Below are 19,996 nucleotides of genomic sequence, written 5' to 3'. Positions count from 1 at the left end.
GGCGATGCCGCAATGACATTCTTGTTCTGCTGCATTGGGCCCTTTCACGGGAAGTTCAGGATCAAATGCTTAAGTGGGCCTGCTAACTCTAAGGGGTGGCCCAGCTGTCGGTTAACTCCCCTTTAGCCCACTTTGCACTCAGTGAAGTGGTTTTTAAAGACAATTAGGTCATCAAACATCCCTGCTTAAAACTACCAGTAGCTTTGATGGAGATCCATGCCTACAAAGCCATGCCTAGCGGGCCTCTGAGCTCCCCCTTCTTCCAAACGCTCCAGTCCCACCAGCTCTTCATCTGTCCTTCTAGCACAGCAGCTCATTCCCGCCACAGGGCCTTTGCACATGTGGATCTTCCAACGTGGTGCCTTCAGATCTCCGCAGGAGTGCCAACATGAGGATAGTAAATGACATTTTGTTGCTGTCCTCATGACTACTTCCTAACTGTTGGGTGAGGTTGAGTGCTATTTATGTCCTCTACCTGTTTTCCTTTTGTGTTTTCTCTTTCTTATCAATAGGTACAAACTCTCTGTATATAAGATAAATTAGCTATTTTTTCTCTCATTTGTCACCAATATTTTTTTCCCAGTTGACTGGTAGTTTTTCCATTTAAGTTTCTAATTTTTATGTAGTGAAACCATTTCCTGCATGGTTTCTAACTTTTGTGAAGAGCTGCCCTAAGCCGGCTCCATGAGGCCGTGGGCTAAAGGCCTGGCCTCTCCACACAGCAGCTTGGGCCTTGCGCTGGGAGGAGGCCAGGTCAGAAATGTGGGTTAGGACGGGATCGTGGGGGCCCTGAGCATCAGCCTAGCAGTCTGGCTTCAGGTTGTAGAGGGCGGGATGGGGGCAGGAGAAAGACAGGACCAAATGCAAATGTGCATTTGGGGGGCAACTGGGCAGCTATGGGGTGCTGGGATGGGAAGGGAAGGAGAGCAGTGAGCACCAAGGCCCAGCTGAGGGACCAGGGCAGGACGTGGCAGTGACGTGGGCAGGAGGCACGGGCCCGGAGCCCCTGTTGGACTCGATGCCCAGGCCAGCAAAAGGAAGTGGGGTGGCTGAGGCTGACAGAGCAGCTGTCTCTGCTCTCGGAGGCTGCTAGGGGGCTGATTGCATGGGGGCAGCTGTGGGCAAGGGGGGCTGCCCATTCCACCCCGGCAGCGAGTGGGCCTGGGTCGGATAGAGCCTGTGCCCCAACTACTCACCCTACAGACACAGGCTGTCACATCATTCTCAAGAGAATCCGTTTATTTTCAGATAAAAGGAACCACATTTGCCCGCATATCCCAGCCAATCTTAAGTTTGATTTTTATAACTTAATTTTAGGAAAAGGTCAACAACTTGAACTGGAGTATGACCTCATGTTCACACCGCCGTTCTGGGGTCAGCAGCCTTAAGTGATTCCTCTTGGGAACCATGTGGTACGTGTGCATGTGTGTGTGCATAATTTATAAAATCGGTCGCTGTCAGACCCATAAACCCCCCATTAACAATTTTGCTCTTTAGACTTTGCCGTACATGTGTGTAGTCAATGCTGAGCAAATGCATAATTTGGTAGAAGCCCCATACGATGTGATTTCACAACCGGGGCCTAACTACTGAGCTATTACTTAATTTGTTAAAGTGATAAACAAGATTATTATGTGCAAACAAACAGGGCTTGTGCTTCAGCTGTGTCCAAGTTTACTTTACAAAGCTATAAACACACGGCCCTTTCTTAAGTCCTGATGATTGAGTTTCCCCTGCCTTTTGTCGGCGGGAGAAGAATGTAGAGGCTGAGTGGGTGCTCTGAGCCCTGCGTTAGCTCTTGGCTTTCCGGCTGGGTCACTTAAAGGAACTCATTCATTCCCCCAGACTGGGCAGCGCTCCTCCCCGAGGGTCCTTCTGAGGGCTTCTCACACAGAGACTTTCCTGAGCGGGAGACATCTGAGCTCAGCTTGCCCAAGCGGGGCCCTGGGGCACTGGAGCCCCCGGGGGCTTGTGAAATGTGCTGAGAGCCTGGAGGCCACTCGGGGAAGGGGCAGAGGTCATGGCCCCCTCCTCCCCTGCCCAGAACTGCTCTCCAACTGAGAGCCTCTAGTGTAATGCCATCCCAGACCTGGGGAGGGAACTGTGCCGTGAAGACCCAGCCCCGCTTTGTGTGACCCAGTGTGGAGTGGGATCCCCATCCCCTGCTCCTGGAAGTGGATGGAGGAGGCAGGGGGAGTTGCTCCCAACTGGGCCCCACCGTCTTCTCTTGGGTTGTAAAACCAGCAATGGGAGAATGGAGGTAGGCAGCTAACTCTGCTCTGGAGAACCGGGGAGCCCCCCAGACCACGGCCAGGGTGGTAACTTCTCGGCACTTCTAGCAGCAAGTGGTTCGTGGGCGAACCCAGTCCATCTTCTGGGTCCTCAGGGGGGCGGCAGGCTGCAGGCAGGGGGGTCAAGCCACTGGCCCGGGGCAGCCAGGTCTCCACGACTGTCATTCCACAGGAATCACCTTCTCTTCCGCGTGCAAGCCTCCAGTCGGCCCAGCTCCTCGTAGGACTGGTAGAAAACGTCAAACTCCCTAGTGCCCCAGCCCCTCCAGACAGCTAGGCACCACTCCGTGTTTTCGTTCTCAAAGCCGCACACGACTGTGTCCTTTGCCACCACGGCTGCATCCACAAGCACCCTACAGAGAGAGGGAGGGGGGGTCTGAGAAAACCTGCAGGGGTCCCCACTTGGTTGGGGCCAGGCCCCTCAGTCTGCACCTTCTTGGGAGCCTGGCTTGGGGGGGGAGCATCTGGACATCCTGGCCTGGCAGCAGGGATGTGCTCTGATGCACCTGCTTCCCCCGGGGGTCCCGCCTGTGGGCAGAGGCTTCCTAACTGAAGGAGAGCCTAGTGCATCCCTTCGTGGGGACCGTCTGTGAGGCACTCATTCCACGGAAGGCCACAGATGCTCTGAGAACAGGTAGCCTCTGTCACTGGACCCCGACCCCCAAGTGTCCAGAAAGCACCATCAACTCTGATTGCTGCTTGTCATCGGCCCCCAGTGGATCTGAAGCACCTACTCGGCTCCCTTGCCATCAGCTCAGGCCCGGCTCTTCTTCCCACGCCATGTTCCCAGTGCTTTGGAAATGCAGGGCGGTAGGTCCGATGGAAACCCGTGCCAACGTGCCCTAACTGGAGGCATTTGTTTTTTTGAGGCTGTGGATTGTTTTTGCTGATCTGTGCACACACCACACGGTTCCTGCTGGGCCTTGGTCAGACCGGGCAGCCCATGTCCCAGCACTCCCCGCCTTGCCCCGGGGCCAGCACGCAAACCAGTATGACGTGCAGGGCCTCTGGCCTCCTCGGGGCCTTGCACACTGCGGACACTCACTAGCTATCTGCCGCGGGAATAATGTCTCAGACGCACGGCCAAAAGCTGGTGGGATCGGGCTACGGCCCTCCCGTCAGCTGGCTGCCTGGGCTGCTTTCTCCCTACAAAGAGTGTGCCTGGCTCCTGGTAAACCTGCCTTTGGGGGCTGAATAGGAAAAACACCACCAGTGAAAAATTCAGGGACACTAATGATGGGCGATCTGAGGTCCACAGGCCTGGGCTCTACAGACCCGCCTCTTCCCCAGAAGCCACCCCCCCCCCAGCCCCCAACCTGTGATCTGGTAACTACTTCAGCCCACAAACCCAGCCGGGTCTCAGCAAAAAACAAAAACAAAAACAAAAACAAAAAACCCAGATCGTGTTTCTGGAATCACTGGCAGAGCAGGGGTCCAGGGATCCGGTGACTCTTGGAGAACACTCGGTGCTTTCCGGCAAGGGAGGGGACCTGCCATAGGTGTTTCCCCTTTCACCGTCGTCCTACTCTGGGGCAAACAGGCCGAATGGGATTTCTCCATAAAGGAGATTTGCAGGCTGGGGCTCAGTAGACCAAGTGAGGCGTGGATCCTGCTGGCTGCCAGGGGACACTGGGAACACCAGCCTCTCACGCCCACAGCCATGCACCCTGTATCCGGATAGGCTGCCTTGCCCCAGAATGACCCGCACAGTGGAGTCTGGCCTGCCTCCAGGTAGGACCCCCCAACAGATGGGTATGGAGCTATGGCGGAGCCCGGGCTTGGGCATGGGGAGGGGTGGTGCGTGCTAGGTCTGTGGCTCCCCTAGGGGCTATCTGGGCAGGTGGAGCACCCCAGGAAGGGCCCTCCTGCTCGGTGGGAAGGACAGTGAATCACCCGGCTCCCCGTGTCAATTGCAGCTGGACTCCGGCCCTGGAGACATATACCCCAGGCAGGACACTCGGTCTGCAGGTGCACTGGGAACCCCAGAAACAGCCTGCCATGACCCGTGGCCGAATCCCGGTTCCGCTGGTATTTGCTGAGCCCCGTGGAGCTGCCTGGAGGACCCCATCTTGTTCCTTCTCTGCCTTATGGCCACTGTGGCATTTATCTGTGGAGGACAGAAGCGCGAGAAGCCACTGTGCTGGGGGGGGCGGGTGGCCTGGCGGAGGGGCCTCGATTCCCCACACCACAGCTCGGGGCCTAAAGGAGGCGCCCCCAGGCTTACCCATGCGGAGTCAGCTCCCGGGCTTTTAAGACGGCGATGACGCGGCCCCGCTGGCTGCCGGCCTCCTTCTCCAGGCCAATGACAATAACGTCGCCCCCGCGCCTGCGAAACCAAAACCGAGAAGGGGAAGCGTTTGTCCAGGGCCCTGCTCCCCGGGGCACATGGAGCTGGCAGGCACTGAGGCAAGGCAACCGGCCCGCCGACTCGGCGAGAGTGGATTGAGTTACTGGCAGGCCTCCGAAGCTGGCCCCCCCCTCCCCAAAGGCCTTTCCCAGGGGGAAACTGAATCGCAGCTGCCCGGGGGGGGGGGGGGGGGGGGGGGGGGGCTCCGCCTTGTGGTCCCGGGGTGGGGCGGGGGGGTGGGGTGGGGAGGGAAGCAGGTGAGCGCGCTCACGCTGGCCCTTCTCGGGTTTGCCGAAGCGATCCCTCTGGGCTCCAGCACAGGAGCGAGCCCTGCTCGTGGGAACCGTACCTGGGGACCCAGATGACGTCTTTCACAGCTAGGATCCTCACGGCCTGCAGATGCTGGCTGAAGGCCTCCCCGTCCATGGGGGTCAGGTCGTGCTCAGACCTGTCAGAGCCCGCGGCGGGCTCGTGCAGCCGGTCGGAGTCCTCGCAGTCGGTGGAGAAGGGCACGCTGGAAGAGCTTGCCGGGGAGCAGGGCAGGCTGGAGGAGGCTGCGGGGGCCCGGTGGGGAGAGGAGGGGGAGTAGGAGGACATGGAACAGTAGTCGGTCAGCGAGTCCTGGTGGGTCAGGATCTGCGTGCCCAGCTCCTCGCTGTACATGATGCTCACGTCCGCGATGGAGTCCCCCTCGGGCTCTTCGGAGCCAGCTGCGTGGCTGCCCAGGGACTCCGGGCCCAGTGGGCGCACAGGAAACATGTCTCTGAGCGGGCTGGGGTCCCCGCAGAAGTAGCGGGCGCACAGCTGGTAGGTGGCTGCGTGGTACATCACCAAGGAGTTGGCCCTGTCGTCCAGGCACCAGACGACCTCCTCCCCGCGGCACTCAGAGCTGCCCACGACCGAGGTGACCACCGAAGGGGCCGAGTAGGGCTCCAGCCTCCTGCTGATCTCCAGGGCTGCACAGTCGATGACCAGCAGGCCCGGCCCGTTGCTGTACCAGACCTCGGACCCGCTGTTGACCACCTCCATGGCCTTCACGGGGTAGGGGTTCTGCCGCGTGTCTTCATCTGGGATGTTGAACTTGGACCTGTTGGCCGTGTGTGAGCACAGGTAGGAGCAGCTGTGGTCCGGGGCACCCCGCACCACGGAAAACACCGCCACAAGCCCGTCATCCAGGCCTGCCAGCACCAGGTAGGAATTCTGCGGGGAGAAAGGCAGGACGGCCTGTGAGGCTCACGCAGGCCAGGAGAGAAGCAGAGTGGGCACAAGACTCATCTCCACCGACCGCAGCTCACCCAGAGGAGCAATGTTCCCAAAGAGGCGGGGGCCGCCAGCAGGACCCAAAGCAGGTGCAAGTCAGGCCCAGAAGAGCCACCCACCCACCCTTCCTGCTGTGAGCAGGAGAGCAGCGTGCCGGGGAAGAGTGGCCCACGGCACCTAGGGGAGGGGCCCTGCTCAGGCTGGCTTCTGGCAGTGTGAGCGGGAGGCGGCTGCCTTCTCCCTCGGGTCACACCGGCCTCCTTCAGAGGCAGGACGTGGTTCCCTCCTTCCCGGGAGCTCTGCTTGTTACTGACGTGACAGCGGTCGTGGGTAGCGTGCGGGTGTGCTTGCCACCGCTGCCTGCCGCCCCCACCAGACAGGGGCTCCGTGACAGCAGGGTGCAGGCCTGCCGCACGGAAGGGCTGAGTCTCGTCCATCTCTGCAACTCCACCCGGCGTTCTGCACCAGCAGACGATGCGTGCCTGCTGAGCCTATGCTTGAAGAAATCGCTTCCAGCTTAACCCTCTCATGGAGGCGCTTCTTGGACCCTGTGCCTACACTCCCCGCTTACCACACCTACTCTGAAATGCCTAGCTGGCAGTGCAAGGGTCCTGGGGTCGCCCTCCGCCCCCGCAGTGAAGCATGCCATCTTCTATAACCAAAGTTGCAGGGACGGTGCTGGGTGCTGGGCCCACCCCAGGCCTGGGAGAACATGACACCAAGCGTTATTTAAGGCCACTGCTGGCCAGAGCCCCTGAGCCAGGGCACCACCACCCACACAATGCTCCCTGGAGCATCTCTGCAGAGCCAGGAATAGAGGGCAGCTTCAAAGCCCGGACGCCTGGCGAGGGCTGAGGTGGGGCAGGAGGAGTTCAGGAGAACAAAGCCGAAGCCCCGCCAGAGCGGGGACCCAGGCTTCATGAGCAGCAGAAAGCCACCTTCCTGGGACCTGGAGCTGCTTGGGAACTGGGGAGGCCAGGCTGTCCAAGGTCACGAGCCAACCAGCTTCTAGCTCAACAGCAAGGTCAAGAAGCCCTAAGAACATTTATCAAAATCCATCCTCAGAATTTTAGGAAAGAAAGCAGCCAAAGCAAACAGAGGCAGCGTCTCTATCTGAACCCCGGCTCCGGGCCCCAGTCAGGGCGGTGAGCCCCACGGCCCGGTTGGGTGTGAACGTGCGCGTGCAAGAATGCAGGGGCCTGCTGTCGCGGCCACGGGGCAGCACCCTGACAGGGAGGCTCTGCACAGAGCCGGCTTTATTCCCTCTGGTCGTGCGGGTGCTGGTTCCCTGGCTCAGGGGCTCTGGCCAGCAGTGGCCTTAAATAACGCTTTGTGTCATGTTCTCCCGGGCTCTGGGGTGGACCGGGTCCCGAGCTGCCCAGCCTCGCCCATGGGGCACGGTCCTAAACGACTCCAGGGTTGATTTCAGACTTTTTTTTTTTTTTTCTAAAAAAAGGTTCCTGGAAAGGCTCTAATGATGACCTGTCCCCCTAAGGCTGACTGTGACCTGACCCGGGCTTGGCGGTCCAAGAGGGCCTGGCTTTGCTCCCATTCCTCGTAGCCCCTCCCTCCCCCAAGCCGAGGGTGGGGGCCCCCCCAACAGAAGAGGAAGGGAGAGTCAGACATCTGGGAGCCCACCTCCCCCCTGACCTCACCTTTTTAATAACAGGCACAGCCAACAAGCAGGTGACGACCGCCGGGGTGTCCAGAGCCCGCTGGGGTGTGTTTAAGGGGCACATGCCCTTGAGGTTATAGATGTAGATCTTCTGGTCCTGCAGAGGCAGACGAGCCAACATGAGACCCAGGTTGGAACATGCCTGCCATTTTCTCCCAGGGTCCCTTCTGCCTCGGGAATCCCTTTGTGCCTTAGGAACCAACATGCGTTGGGGCTTTCTGGTTCGTCGTTTGCATATTCCTATGCTTTGTAGAGATGTTGAAAATGACAGAAGAATTTAAAGAAGAAACATAAAATCGCCCCTACCCCATTACTTAGAGAGTAATTTTCACCTGGGGATTTGGGGCCCAGACTCCATTTCCCCAGGGTGTTTGTGTGTGTGTCTCCACGTTCCTGGCAAAAGTGGGACCACCTGACTGTGCTGTTTCCTCACTTTTCTCCTGACGATGCACGGCGGGTGGAGGGAACCGTGTGTGAGCCCGCGAGGGAACCGTGTTTGAGCGCCTCCGTGCTGCCCATCACCCAGGGGTGCCCACAACCCAATTTGCTGTCAGAGCTCAGTCTGTTTCCAAGTTTTCACTAGTGGGGGTTACACAGGGATGAGCATGCTTACAGACACGTCTGTCTGCCCTCCGCTGTGTGTATGGGCGGGCGGCACCATCTCCTGCCCCTGCTCCGCCCCCCACAGCTCCCTAGCTTCAGAGCATCCACTGGGGCAGCCTCTCTGGATTTCTCAGAAGACAGCCCCTTGGGCCTTCCGCTGACTTCCTTGACGTGAAGGCAAAATGCCTTCAGAGCTGAGTGGATTCGCTGGGTAGACCCGGCAGTGTTATGAGAAACCCAGTGGCTTCACCAGCCTAATGGGGTGCTCCTGCTGGGATCCTGCACCTGAGACTTCTCTCGACTGAGTCCCGATCACCCGCCAGGGACGAGGCAGGTTGTTGCCCCTGGGGACATGCTTCTGCTGCTTCACAGGGCTGCTGGCACTGCTCTGGGGGTCTCACACGTGCGGGCTGGGGTTATCTGGTAATCACATGTACCTGGGCATGGTGTGTTCCTATTTGCTAAATCTGGCGCCCCCGCGGACTGCGCCCTGTGTTGCCCACCTCGATGAGAGCCCTGCATAGAGGCAGTTACCTCGGTGGCTGTCCACAGAGAGTTCTGGACCTTGAGCTGGCAGCTTAGCTTCATTCCCGCACAGCTCATCCGCTGCACTTCCATAAGGCCCTTCTCCGTGTTTACCACGGTGTAGTTCCTAGAGTCGGCGACAATCGTGTGGTCAGTGCACGGTGGCCAGGGGCTGCCTCCCTTCTCTTGGCTTGGCCTGAGCAGCCTTGGAGGAGGCCATCAGCTGCCTCGTCCACTCCCTCGAACCCAGGGTTGAATTTGGCCACGTTCTGAGAGAATTGAGGACCGTTCACGGCACTGGGCACAGGTGGATTCTGCCTCCCTTGCTTGAACGTTCGGGCAACGAGAGGGCATTCCCAATGGGAAGAAAGGCTCTCTTCTGTCTGTGACGTTGGAGGGTCCAAGAAGTTGCCCGCCGGTGTGAAGAAGGGGCACGGTGGCCGCACCTCCACCAAAGCCTCTCACCCCTCCCACTGCCATACGTGCCTCACCCCAGGAACAGGGGAGCCCCTCAATATCTGAGTAGACAAGGTCAAGGCCAAAGATAGATGGGTTCATTTCAGAGTAGGCTGGGGTCCTTGAAACACATCCCCCAACACAAGTGCTCTGAGAACTAACAAGCTATCGTTTATGAGGGCCGCTGTTTGCTCCCTGGAACTGGCCTTCCCCTAGCATTTCTGTCCCTGCCCCACCACCCCCCCGTCCCCCATGGGTACCCAGTGTCCTCATTGTCTGAGGCGGAGACTGAAGTTATTTACCCAGGTCACACACATCTTTTGCCCACACTTCCACGGGTCTTATGTCTCTCGGTCTCTTGACCGGCTTCTCCCCTTCCCCTTTCTCTTTTTTCTCTCGTAGGTTATATGCTGAGGATTCTGGGGGTGTCCTGTGTGGTCCCCACACACCTGGGGTGCCATTTGCCTCATCCCCCTGCTCCCAATCTCGAGTCTTGATCAGATTCTGTTTGCTTTTTTTTTAAGGTAAGAACATTTCCTCATTGGGGGATTGGGGGTGTGGATTTCTACTGGGAATGTCCCTTTTGTGACCATGAATGATCACTGCCTTATACCCATTATTTCAGTAGAGATTGCAAAAGGCTGACATTCTATTTCTGGCATTCCCTCTTCATTTATTAGCTTCATTTATTCTAAAAAGAGAAACTTCCTCCTTTTCTCTCTTTTGCGACCTTGGGGTAGAGTTCACGTAGGAAAGGCAGAATAAAACCTTGATTCTTTCTGTATATACTAGTTTTCAAAATAATGGGTTGGTTCTCTAGGAGCCTTCAGTGGTGATCAATGAGGGGTTTTTGTTTTTAAGATTTTATTTATTTATTTATTTAGAGAGCATGAGCAGGGGGAGGCGCAGAGGGAGATGGAGAGAGACAGTCTCAGGCAGACTCCCTGCTGAACATGGAGCCCGACGCAGGGCTTGATCTCAAGACCCCGAGATCATGACCTGAGCCAAAATCAAGAGTTGGACACTTAACTGAGCCACCCAGGCGCCCCAGTTTGTTTGTTTTTATTAAGTAGCATTAGAAACGCATGAATCTAAAAAATTTGATGTGTCTCAACCCACTGCAATTCTTCTCACTAATGGCCAACTGCCCTATCCTTGGCCAGTAGGAACTTCTCTGGGTTGACTCCTAAAACCCTTTAATCTACCCTCACGAGTATCTGATGGCATCCTTGATTCTGGTGTGTCAGATATTCTGGCCATCTTTCTGTCCCAGACCTGGAGTCATCCACTTCTCAAATAAGCTCTGGTTCCCTCTGGCACTTAGAGACCACCACCTGGGTCCCGGGGGTCATCACTTGTAGGTGGTCATTATTGTTAGGCCTTTTCAACGGGCAGGACTAGGAAACACGAGTTTATTTTTCTTAAAGATAAAATCTATCATGAATCCAAAAATTTAAATTCAGAAGTACAGGTTTTTTTTAATTTAACCTGTCTTTCATACTTTGCATGCCAAATATCACAATGTGCAATGCCCGGCAATGTAATTACTGAAAACATATATATTTACATATATAAATATTAGTAAAAATAAATAAATATACACACGCACAAATATACATATTTCCTTAGGGCATGGTTTCTTAGACCATGTCTTATGTCAGAACACTCAGTCCCCGTGACTCTCGTGACTCTGAAGATGTCCCACTAGGGGAGAGACCTCATACTCTGACCAGGACTGAAGGATCTCACCAGATGGGTTTTTGGAGATTGCAAAGTCTATCTTTCCAATACCCTGGCATCTTGGTTCTGTGACTGCCTGTTCGTTTCCCAGTGATCTTATTCCCACTTTACCCCAGCCACCCTCTCCCTAAGTTGCACATCGGATCCCGGCTTTACTAATATCTGCACCCCTCCCACCTACTCAGTGTCAAGGACCTATTTTCTGACCTCTACCTCTGAGTTTTCCAGAACATTCCACCTACTATCATAACTCATCACAGGGTTTTTGGTTTTGTTTACACTCTGCTAAGATCTAGGATTCTCTGGTACTTTCCATTGTTCTTTATCCATTTTATGGCCCCACTTAGGTTCCATGATCCATCTCTGTCATGACCCTCTTGAAAATACCTCCACCACCCATACCCTTCTCTCCCTCCTGCCAAAAACCCAACTCTGCTTAAAACCAGCTGTTGCCTATCTTGCAATCTGCGGGCAGCAAACCGTGCTGGGGACTCATAACCCTGTGGATGAGCCTCATTTCCAACACCTGACCTCCAACCTCCAGCGGGCTTCAGTGCTGTCCTGCAACCACCCTGGTCTCATGCGCTAGTGCTCATGTCACACGTCATCTTCTCGAATATTCAAAACCTCTCCCCGTGCTTTCGTCCTTCCTGCCACTTCCCTGAGAAAAAGATGCGACTAGAAGGGAAGGCCCACAAATTCTCATGTAAGGGTCCCAATCCTGCTTGGCTCTGGGTCCCCCGCCCCTCTCACTACTCAGCAACTCCACCCCAGTCACCGTCCTCTCTCCCTGACCCCCGGCATCATTTACTTCTTCTGCCATCAAGCTGCAAATAGCACCCATCTTAAAACAGAGTCCTTCCAGGATGGGAGAATTATTACAACTAATAAATGACTTCGGAAAAGTTGCAGGGTACAAAATTCATATACAGGAACCTGTCATGTTTCTACACACTAGCAGAAAGAAAAATTAAGAAAACAATTGCATTTACAGTTGTACCAAAAAGAATAAAATACCTAGGAATACAATTAATCCAGGAGGTGAAAGGCCTGTACTCTGAAAACTTAAGACATTGATAAAGCAAACTGAAGAGGACACAAATAAATGGACACGTGTATATGGACTGGTTGAATCAATATTGTTCAAATGTCCACACTACCCAAAGCAATCTACAGATTCAATACAATCCCTATCAAAACAGCATCAGCATTTTTCATAGAACTAGAACAAATAATCTTAAAATTTGTATGGAGCCACAAAAGACTGCGAAAAGCCAAAGAAATCTTGAGACAGAAGACTAAAGCTGGAAGTACCACGGTCCCTGATTTTGAACTATACACAAGGCCACAGTAATCAAAACAGGAGGGTATGGGCACAAAAACAGACACATAGATCAACAGAACCAGAATAGAGAGCCCAGAAATAACCCCAAACTTACGTGGTCAATTCATCTATGACAAAGGAAGCAAGAATACACAATGAGCGGAAAGACAGTTTCTTCAATCAATGGTATTGGGAAAACTCGACAGCCACATGCAAAAGAATGAAACTGGACCACTTTCTTACACCATACACAAAATAAACTCAAAGACCTAAAGGTGAGACCTGAAACCACAAAACTTCTAAAAGAAAACAGAGGCAGTAAACTCTTGGGCATCAAGCTTAACAATATTTTTTGGATCTGTCTCCTGAGGCAAGGGCAACAAAAGCAGAATTAAACAACTGGGACTACATCAAACTAAAAAGCTTTTGCACAGCAAAAGAGACCATCAGCAAAACAAAAAGGCGACCTACTGAATGGGAGATATTTGCAAATGATAAATCTGATAAGGGGTTAATATCCAAAATATATAAAGAGCTTATACAACTCAGCACCAAGAAAACAATCAGCTTAAAAAATGAGTGGAGGACTTCAAAAGACATTTTTTTCAAAGAAGACATCCAGATGGCCAACAGACACTTGAAAAGATGCTCAACATCACTGATCATCAGGGGAAAGCAAATCAAACCCACGATGAGATATCACCTCACACCTATCAGAAGGGCTAGTATCAAAAAGACAAGAACCAACAAGTGTTGGAGGGGCTGTGGAGAAAAGGAAACCCTCGTGCACTCTGGGTGGGAGTATAAACTGGCGCGGCCACTCTGGAAATCAGTACGGAGGTTCTTCAAAAAATTAAAAATAGAAATAGCATATGATCCAGTAATTCCACTTTTGGGTATTTACCTGAAGAAAATGAAAACACTAATTTGAAAAGATATATGCATCGCAGGGCACCTGGGTAGCTCAGTCAGTTAAGTGTCTGCCTTCGGCTCAGGTCATGATCCCGGGGTCCTGGGATCGAGCCCAGCATCGGGCTCCCTGCTCAGCCGGGAGTCTGCTTCTCCCTCTGCCCCCCACCCCCCATTCGTGTGCGCTCTCTCTCTCTCAAATAAATTAAAAAAAAAAAAAAGAAAAGATGTATGCATCCCCCTATGCTTATTGCAACTTTATTTACAGTAGCCAAATATGGAAGCAACCTAAGTGTCCATCCATATGGATAAAGATGTGGTACACACACACACACACACACACAGACACACACACACACACACGTAGAATATTACTCAGCCATAAAAAAGAATGACATCTTGGCCTTTGCAACAACATGGATGGATGTGGAGGTGTTACGCTAAGTGAAATAAGTCAGAGAAAGCCAAACACCATATGATTTCAATTACATGTGGAATCTAAAAAACAAAAGAAAAAATAAAACAGAAACAGACTCATAAACACAGAGAACAAACTGGTGGTTGCCAGAGAGGAGGGGGGCTGGGGGGATGGGTGAAATAGGGGATGGGGATGAAGAAGGAAAAAAACAAGTACAAAAAGCAAAGCCCTCTGTTGACCCCATGCACCCTGGCAGACCCCACCTTCTCTTTGCTTCTCTTAACCACAAACGCCTACATGCCTATCTATTTGCGTGGACTCAAGTTTTCTCTCTGGAGCGAACTCCATCAGGCTTTTAACCCACTGTCCACTAGACATTTCTCACCATGGTCATCCCTGCCTGCTCCCCAATTCCACAGTCCCCCCCCCACTCTGATACTAGCAGGGCACAGCCAACCTCAGGACATTACCTGGACTCCTCTTTCCCGTCCCAGAACACCACCATGTACTCCTGGCCTTGGGAGGAGAAGAAGGTGGTCTGCTTCCCGCAGGGTAGCTGGTACATGAACGTTGCAAAGGTTGGGTCCTTCATCTGGCTCACCACCGACAGGGCCAGTGGTCGCTGAGGGAAAGAGGCCACCGGAGCTGTGAGCAAGAGTCATTTATGACCAGACGGATGCCTATCCTGCCCGTGAAACTAATGGTCTTGAACAAGGGAGGAAGGACTAGGAACTGCTCAAAACAAGAGGCCAAGACAACTTCAGGGGCCAGAGTGTCTGGCAGCCTGGGTCATCACTCTCCTTAGCAACCTGAACTTAGGTGGTCAGGTTAGCTCAAACTCTGATGTTCCAACCCCCGTGCCCACGGACGTACAACCTTGCAGGGAATTTTTCTCAGACCTTATTTTACTCCCAATTCATTAAATCCGCACCCTCTAATTTGATAAATGCCTTTTAACCTTGAAACCACTGGCCTCTTCCCCCCAAACAGCTAAGCTTTAAAATGATATCATGATTCCTGCTCTCACGAGCAAACCTGCTCCCCATTACTCTAGAAAGAGATGCGTACATTCTCTCTGCTCTCGCGTGGGGACTCTACTGCTATAAAGGGGTTGGGATGCTATGCTTGCCTGATGGTGTGACACAGAGGCTGGGGAGAAAAGGAGAGCTCATTTTTCCCGAGAGTAACATGCATGCAAAGAAAATAAGCTGGATGTATGAGGAGCAATATCTACCTATCTCTTTCTAGAAGAGGTGAGCAGAGAAGGGTTGCCCCCTTCGTTCTAGACCCTTAGTGAGGATGGGCAAGTAGACATACATGTGTACTCTGGAGATCCAGAGCCTCCACCACAGTGGCGGGAGGTGCCAGGCCCCCAGGCCCCGGGCCCTCAGGTACCTTCTCAGGCTTCGTGTCCCAGCACTCCATCATGAGGGCCTGGAGCCGATGGAACTGCACCTCCTCTGGCTGTCCCAGGACAGGGCGGATGCCCTTGGACAGCTTCTTGGCAATCTGAAGCTGGTGGTGGCCCAGTGCTGGCCGCTGTCCCGACAGCAACTCATAGAGCACCATTCCATAGGAGAACATGTCTACCTGGGCAAAGAGGCAAGCCAAGTCAGGTCCCCTGCCTGGGCCCAGCAGCTTTCATAAGCTGGCCTTGTGACGGAGGGAGCAGAAGACACAATCGGACCAGGGATCCTGCCCAAAGGGAGACGGTCATCAATCCATCCATGAATGCATCCATCACTCCCCACCTGTCCAAACATCCAACCAGCCATCTGACCATCCATTATTCTGCCCCTTTAGCCTTCCACCTTCCAGTCCTTCCCTCCTCCCTCCCTTCCCCCTTCCCCCTCTACTTTTCTTCATCTATCATCCATCTATCCATCCATGCACCCATTTGCCTATCCTTTTGCATATTTATCTATCTATACTCCCGTCTACCCATTCATCCAGCCATCCGATGATCTGTTCTTCTGTCCATATGCCTATCCATCCTCCCATACTTCCTTCCTTCCATCCATGCATCCATCCAGCCAGCCACCCATCCGTCCAATGAACACACACGGAGACCTTACTAGCCATCAGGCACTGGTTAAGGTGTCCAAGGATGCCATGCTCCTTATCCTTGAGACTCAAGAAAAGGCAGGAGAACATGGACCCTCAGCTAAATGAGCTTGGCACTAGAAGGGCAGTGTATGCAAATCATAAAGGGGGAATGTCTCCTAAATCACAACATGCTGACTCCTCTAATTTTAATGTCATCAAAGGGCCCAAAAAGGAGAAGTTAGTTTCGGCCTCCATGAGGGTGGAGAGGTAACGTTTTAGCAGGAGAATGGCCGACATAGACCTGAGAGTTTCCGATGTGAAGGTTCCTGTTACAATCTTAGTTTCGAGGTGCCTGGTCTGTATCACCTGCTACTTAAGAAGCTCTTATTTTTATCACTCTGATTTGCCTTTTCTATTTTGGTAAATAGCCACAGGTGACGAGTTAACCCACACATGCTAAGGTCATTCTTTTTCTTAGAGGGATGGAGTAGGGGTAGCAGGAGAGGGAGAAAGAGAATCCCAAGCTCAATGGAGCTCAGTCTCGTGACCCTGAGATCATGACCTGAGCCGCAACCAAGAGTCAGATGGTTAACCGACTGAGCCACCCAGGCACCCCCACTAGGGTCATTCTCTTTCCTTTTTTATTTGAAGGTGGTCAAAAGGTACAAACTTCCAGTTATAAAATATCATGGGGATGTAACGTACAGCATGGGGACTACACGCTGTTTAGGCCATTCTTGAAGCAATTAGGCAATGACTCATCTGCAAACCACCAAATAATGAAAAATTATAGACCAGGGGAGTTTCAGGGCTGGGTGACTGGTGAACCAGGGCTAACACTAGCTAGAAGCTGGTTCCAGGTTGTCTGCCTGCCTGCATCTACTAAACAGCTTTCAGGGAAGAAGGTAAACATTCAGCTAACATCCTGGCCGAGGCTGGCCATGCAGCTGCTCGGGGAGTCCACGCTTGTCCTGTTCGATTTCACTCTCTTCTCCTGGCTTTGGCCATGCTGTCTCGGCCATCTCTGCCACTGGGGACAGCACCTACGGGCCAGGAGCCTTTGCCATCCTTATTCTGACTGCTCCGCATGAGCCCGCAGGAGGCTGGTCCACTGTCCCCATTTTATATGTCTAAATGGCAGAGCTGGGAGCCAAATGCAGACCCGTTTCTGTCCTGGACTCATTGTCCACTGTGTATCACCTTGACTTTGTCTCTGAATCAAGGTTAGAGACTTCAGAGGTCGGAGACTTCACTGTTCCTGAAGCTAAGGAGAAGTTAACCTTGACATTCCTAGGTGGGCACAGACCCCTGTGCATTTCTGGTTCAAGCCAGAGCCCCCTGGTCGAGCATGGGAGAGGGAGAGGAGAGTGCCCGGGGAAACAGAGCTCAGAAGCTGCAGGTGCCGCCGGGCTGTGGGTACCTTCTCGTCATACACGATGCGAGGCCTGATCTCCGGGGCCTGGTAGCCGGGGGTGCCCTCCACGCCGAGGGCACCCTCATGAAATGACTGCCGTGAAATCCCGTAGTCCGACAGCTTGATGTTGATGTGCTCCTTGACGTCAAGAGACCAGACCAGAATGTTGTCCGACTTCAGGTCGCAGAAGATGATGTTTTTCTTGTGCAGGTAGGCCAGGCCGGAGGCAATCTGGTAGGCTATTTTTTGGGTGAGCATGTGTCCCAGGGGCATAAAGGAAGAATCTTTGCAAAGAAGAAAAAAGTACCAAACTACCATTACAACAGCAGTCTTTTCTCACCTTCTCTCTCCCCAGATACTTTATATTCTACGGACACTTCTCATCATTCCCCATCCTGGATGCCAGTGGAGATAGAGAATGACCTTCTGAAATAAAACCGTATTTAGCAGAGAGATGCTCATTGTTATAGCTTCATTCATGGTATTTCATGCCTGGAATTGTTGGTGTTTTTACTAAAAGGGCAAGGATTCAAAATTCATCGCAGGCCAAGTTTGCTCTACTGTCAAGCAGTGGGTTGCGGGGATAAGAGCTTCATTAAAAAAAAAGTTCTCTTCCATTGAGGGAGAAACGATTTGAGTTTAATGCGTTTCTTCTGCCTGAGTCAAGAGACCGCTACCCCTCTCCTTCTGTCAGCTCTTTGGAAGTTAGTTCCCTATTCATTTCCTGAGGAAAATTATTTTAAAATTTCATTAAAAAATAAGATAAAACTGACCCCAGGGTCTCAGAGTTTGAACGATGGTGGACACGCATTGTGCGTTCCGGGGAAAGGAGAGCTTTACGCGGCTGGTGGGCTTGTGGGCACGAGGCTACTGCTCAGGCCCCCTTGGGCTGCCTCATTTGAGACCCTCAACTGCCCCCCTCAGTGGGACTATTACCATCCTCCTTTTACAGGCCAGTAAACGAGGTACTAATTTACGGGATTATGGCAGAGAACCAGGACTTGGAACGCGGTCCCGTCTGACTCTAAACCATAAGCTCTTGCAGCCTTGCCAACACCACCGTTCAGGGTGTAGACCTGGTGAAGTGCCTTTCTTCGCCCATAGGGAGTTGGCCAGGGGAGCCGTGGGGCAGGTGTGCTCTGCCCCAGTCGGCCAGGCCAGGCAGGAGGAGGGAAGCCCCGGGGATCCAGCTTCCCTGGGGCCTCTGCTGCCGGCCATGGGCTCTCTGGCCTCCCAGGGGCTGTATCTGGCGGGGCCGGGCCCCAGGCAATCCCTTTGGAATGTTCTCGGCGCGACTGGTACCTTTGGCATTCTCAGACAGCACGGTGTTGAGGCTGCCCAGAGGGGCGAGCTCCAGGGCGAAGCAGAGAGGGTGGATGCTGATGCCTATGAGCGACACGATGCAGGGGTGCTGTAGGGCGTGCAGCATGCTGGCCTCCTGCCGGAACTCCGAGAAGTTCTTCATGGCGTCCGTGGCCCGCAGGTGCCTCAGCATGGTGTCTGCAGGGAGAGCGTGGCCATCAGTGCTGCCCGGGGACCCCCTCTTGGGCCGCTCGGGTGGGGGTCCTGCCACACGCAGAGCTGCCCCACGGGGACTCGAGGGGCTGCGGGGGGGCCGCATTTAAGCCTATTCCAGTTCTGCATCCCTGAGTGTCACCCAGAGCCTGGCTCAAGCGGCAGGACTGGAAGGTGACCAGGCCCCGGCTGCCACAGGGATGCTGAGGGCATGCTCACCCGACTCCCCGCCAGTAGCCTGGACCGCCGAAGACAAGAAAGAACCAGCACTCTCTCCTCAGCCAGAGAGAAACCTGGGGCCACCACGGGCCTGTGACACATCATCTCAGGTCAGAGGAGCAAGGTCTATTGGCAGGAGGGAGCAATTTCCAGTCTGCGCTGTAACCCCTGCAAGGTGGCGGCCTGAGGCCCCCCACCCCCTCGCAAAGGGCCTCTCCTGCCAAGTCAGAGGGGGCAGGACACCACCCACCGGTCTGTGGCTGGCCCTGAGGTCACCAAGCGGGGCCCACCAGGCCCTGCTTGTCCTCTTGCATCCCAATCTATTCCTCCCCTACGTTCAGATCTTAAAATCAGGGATTTGTGGACACGGAGGTTTAAACAGCATGAAAAAAAAACCCTTGGCAGTTAAAATGCATCAGTTGTGCCAGATCTGTGTGTAGGCCAGCCAAATTTGTTTTTTGAGTATAAAACTTGTTTTTCACATTGGCTCTTCAACCCATTATGCATTTATTTTTTGACTACGGCGTAAAGTCTGACCCAAGGGTCTGCCTCAATTAGCGACCGGTCCGCCCCTCCGCTCTAAGTCATGATGTCATCCCCGCTATGTACCAGCTTCCCACACACACGCACGGCTGTGTCTGCGCCCCGGCGGGCCTGGCCGCGCCCCGGAGCACACTGCCTTCATGTCTGCAGGGGTGTAAGTCATGACATCTGCTGGGCCTTTGCTTCCCTCTGTAGGACTGTCCCAGCTGTTCTTGGGATGTTGTCACTTTATACGCATTTAGAATCAGTGAGTGAGATCTGTCTCTCGCTCTCTCACACACAGGCACGCACATCCTCGCTAGGATTTAAATGAGAACTCAACTGAACGGTATATATTCACTATCCCTCCACACCTTACAGTTTAATTGCTGCATTCTAGCAATGGGTCTCTGCCATACACGAGAACGCTGCTGAATTCTGAGGCTGAGCTCACGTCTGGCACCTCCGTGAAACTTTTACTGGCTCTCACATTTGTCAGTAGATTCTCTCGGATTTTTCTGTGCAGGAAGTCATTCTCTTCGTATAGTAACAATTTGTCTCTTCCTTTCTGATCTGCTTTCTCTACCTCGCTCTATGATTCTGATTTTTCTACCAAGAGTGTAAATGACCTTAATGATCATAAGGATGAACATGCTAAGCCAGGGGGTAGTGAGAAGTATGATATTCACTGGCTGGGTGTGGAGCCTTGATGGGTTGTTCTAGGTAGATAGC

At 53.5% G+C, this 19,996-nt stretch overlaps 1 protein-coding gene across 6 annotated transcripts in view; it reads right to left on the bottom strand.

The window, feature by feature from the left end:
* Positions 1–1,221: 1,221 nt before the first annotated feature.
* LRRK1 (leucine rich repeat kinase 1) overlaps positions 1,222–19,996 on the bottom strand; it is a 119,333-nt gene continuing 100,558 nt past the window's right edge. For all 6 annotated transcript variants that reach the window (XM_036092889.2, XM_036092891.2, XM_036092893.2 and 3 more), the window contains 9 exons: positions 18,311–18,508; positions 17,015–17,292; positions 14,944–15,138; positions 14,019–14,170; positions 8,711–8,828; positions 7,554–7,670; positions 4,988–5,838; positions 4,516–4,617; positions 1,222–2,644 (listed from right to left, as the gene is read on the bottom strand). In XM_036092889.2, the coding sequence (XP_035948782.1) occupies positions 2,467–2,644; positions 4,516–4,617; positions 4,988–5,838; positions 7,554–7,670; positions 8,711–8,828; positions 14,019–14,170; positions 14,944–15,138; positions 17,015–17,292; positions 18,311–18,508 (2,189 nt within the window). In that variant the 3' untranslated portion in view covers positions 1,222–2,466. The remainder of the gene's footprint in view (positions 2,645–4,515; positions 4,618–4,987; positions 5,839–7,553; positions 7,671–8,710; positions 8,829–14,018; positions 14,171–14,943; positions 15,139–17,014; positions 17,293–18,310; positions 18,509–19,996) is intronic.

The sequence above is a fragment of the Halichoerus grypus genome, chromosome 8 (assembly GCF_964656455.1).
Source record: "Halichoerus grypus chromosome 8, mHalGry1.hap1.1, whole genome shotgun sequence".
In the NCBI taxonomy this organism is placed as follows: Eukaryota; Metazoa; Chordata; class Mammalia; order Carnivora; family Phocidae; genus Halichoerus; species Halichoerus grypus.
Note: the sequence above shows the minus strand (reverse complement) of the source record. Positions and strands in the feature narration are given on the sequence as shown.